At 51.7% G+C, this 2,500-nt stretch overlaps 1 protein-coding gene across 6 annotated transcripts in view; it reads right to left on the bottom strand.

Moving 5' to 3' along the window:
• LOC125949485 (voltage-dependent calcium channel type A subunit alpha-1) overlaps positions 1-2,500 on the bottom strand; it is a 38,484-nt gene that overhangs the window by 3,135 nt on the left and 32,849 nt on the right. For 5 of the 6 annotated variants that reach the window (XM_049676564.1, XM_049676563.1, XM_049676562.1 and 2 more), the window contains 4 exons: positions 1,531-1,761; positions 593-750; positions 264-517; positions 1-184 (listed from right to left, as the gene is read on the bottom strand). The exon at positions 1-184 is cut by the window's left edge and continues 3,135 nt beyond it. In XM_049676564.1, coding sequence (XP_049532521.1) covers positions 31-184; positions 264-517; positions 593-750; positions 1,531-1,761 — 797 coding nt within the window. In that variant the 3' untranslated portion in view covers positions 1-30. The remainder of the gene's footprint in view (positions 185-263; positions 518-592; positions 751-1,530; positions 1,762-2,500) is intronic. The other variant, XM_049676566.1, reaches the window with a different exon arrangement.

Raw genomic sequence — 2,500 nt, 5'->3', positions numbered from 1 at the left:
GCGATCACCTTGCCGTCATCTCACCCTATGCTAGCACCAGTCCTCATCGTCCGAATCGGAGTGTCGCGAGTGAAGCGCTCCCTTCGGTTTGTAACCGTTCAGTATCGGAGAAGGCAGTACACGGCCCCCGGTACGGCCCATCGCAAGGGCCTGCTCGTACGATAGCGGCACCGAGTGTTCCATCCTGAGGGCGAGCGGAACATCAGAACATCAAGGTTTGGTAAACGATCACCGGGAACTGATGGCGATCCTCCATTGCTTACCGTTCGTACTCGCGCTCGAACTCCCGTTCGATCTCACGCTCCCGCTCGTACAGTTCCCGTTCGCGATCGCGAAACTCGTACTGCTGCACGCTGTACTCCTCTTGGCTGCGTTCCCGGCTGTTGCGGAAACGTTCGCGATCTCGCTCCCGGTCACGCTCCCGGTAGTACAGATCCCGGTCCCGTTCGCGCAACAATTCACGCGACTGTGGCAACGAGTGCACACTGTGGGGTGTATTGTGGGACGAGTGGCCAGTCTGCGAGGGAAACAAGAACGAAGGAGGTGAAAAGAACGTCAGGATCGGTCACTTTCCTTTCGTTTATCCACTTACGTGAGTGGGACTTGCGTTGAGCTTCGGGAAGTTGATGTTCGTCTGCTTCAACTGTAGCGTCGACGGTTTGCAGGGCGTCGGTGGTAACCGGCGACCGTGGCCTTGGCGGCGTGTTACCAGCACCGGGTAGCTATGCTGCACATGGTGCCCTGGAGGACCTAGCACGAAAGGTAAAAACCGGTTCCAATATGGGAAAACGCAACGATGATCCCATCGAGTGGCGAACAGCAGTTGGAGTAGAAGGAAACATATACACACAGTACATCAATACATTGGCCATCCATTGAACAGATTAACCAACACGGGAGGACATTTAATGGACACAGACAAGTAGCCAACGGAGCTAGAGACAGTGAAAGGGGGGGAAAAAACAGAGGAAGGAAACAGAACAAAGATTGATGGTGGATCGCCGGCGATCCCGCCGGATGAATCGTGTACACGCGTAGTGGGAAGTGGAGGAAACAATGAACATCAGTGCGAACGATGTGCTTTCAGTCTAGCGAACGACGACACGAACGATCGACCTGGATGCTGGGTGTGAACATGCTGGAGGATCCAGTTTACAGTTCCGATACATACTCGGTACCCAATCACACATACATACACACATACACTCACGCACGCACGCACGCAGGCGCACTAGTGATCGGTTGATCACCAGTAGAGCGATCACAGTGACCGATCGATCGATCGATCGAGCAACGGCGAAGTCAACGGATAAAGGGACGATGAGAATGAGTGTACGAAGAGGGACAGTGGAATAGATACACATGGAAGAAAGAAAGGAAGAAGCTAGTAGCTCAGCGATGGTAGTACAGGAAGAAGTAGCAAAGAAAACGAAGATGAAGAAGTAGAAGAAGAATAGGAGAAAGAAGAAGTAGTAGAAGAAGAAGAAGAAGCATGACGGGGGTGTTGGGGTGAGTTGAATTGGTCTGTACCCATTCCGTTGCGGTACTTCCGCCGGGCCTGGTCGCGATCCCGCAGCTCTTGCAGCAGCTGGGCCGGACTGGGCGAACGCGATCGCTCGCAGAGGATCGTCGTATCGTACGGCTGATGGGCCAGATGGTTTTTCGAACGATCTTTGCTACTGCGATGCTGGGCACTACTATGTACACCGAAACGGTTTGGCGATGGCGAACGGGCGGGGCTGGTTGAGGCCGACCAGGAACCTAGATCGGGGGAGAAGAAACAACAAACAACGGGAACAACATTGGAAGAGCCGTTACCCAACAGGACGATGGGATCTAGAGAGCGGGTGGCGGGTAGGAGGGCGCATTGCAGCATTGAGGTGCAGGAAGGCGTGCATGGTTGCAACCCAAAAGCCCTGAGCTGCAGCGGGCAACAAACGGGATACTACAGCTACCTCATTTGGTGCGACGTCAGCTAACATTTTGGGCTAAATAAGGTAAAGCTCTAGCGAGTAGCATGAACGGAGGGAGATAGAACGACAACTGCGGATCGACGGGAAGGGTGTCAAGGATAGACAGAAACAGACAGGCCAGTTAGCTAGCTAGAAGGATCGGATGGCAGCGGACTCTAGGAGCCGCTTACTACGATCGATGCGGATGAGACGGTGCATCGGGATGCATTCTACCATAATGTTCTACATGTTTTATCCATCTGTACAATGGTTCAGAAAAATCGCACCCAATCTCAGTATGTCTGTTTTTTTTTTTTTTTGTAACATACGTAAGCACTCTTCAGCACAGTTTGTAAGTGCAACTCTGCTACCCAGAGTATCGAACTAATGATGTCTGCATTGTAACCATTATTCTGAATAACGAATCCAAAGATACGAGCAACTGCGATTTGCATTATGCTTAGTGTAACTAGAACTATAGCTCGATTTTTGCGAATTGTTTTCAACTCAAAATTATGCACTTCGGTGACGCAACGAACCCTATTTGC

The sequence above is a fragment of the Anopheles darlingi genome, chromosome 2 (assembly GCF_943734745.1).
Source record: "Anopheles darlingi chromosome 2, idAnoDarlMG_H_01, whole genome shotgun sequence".
Lineage (NCBI taxonomy): Eukaryota > Metazoa > Arthropoda > Insecta > Diptera > Culicidae > Anopheles > Anopheles darlingi.
Note: the sequence above shows the minus strand (reverse complement) of the source record. Positions and strands in the feature narration are given on the sequence as shown.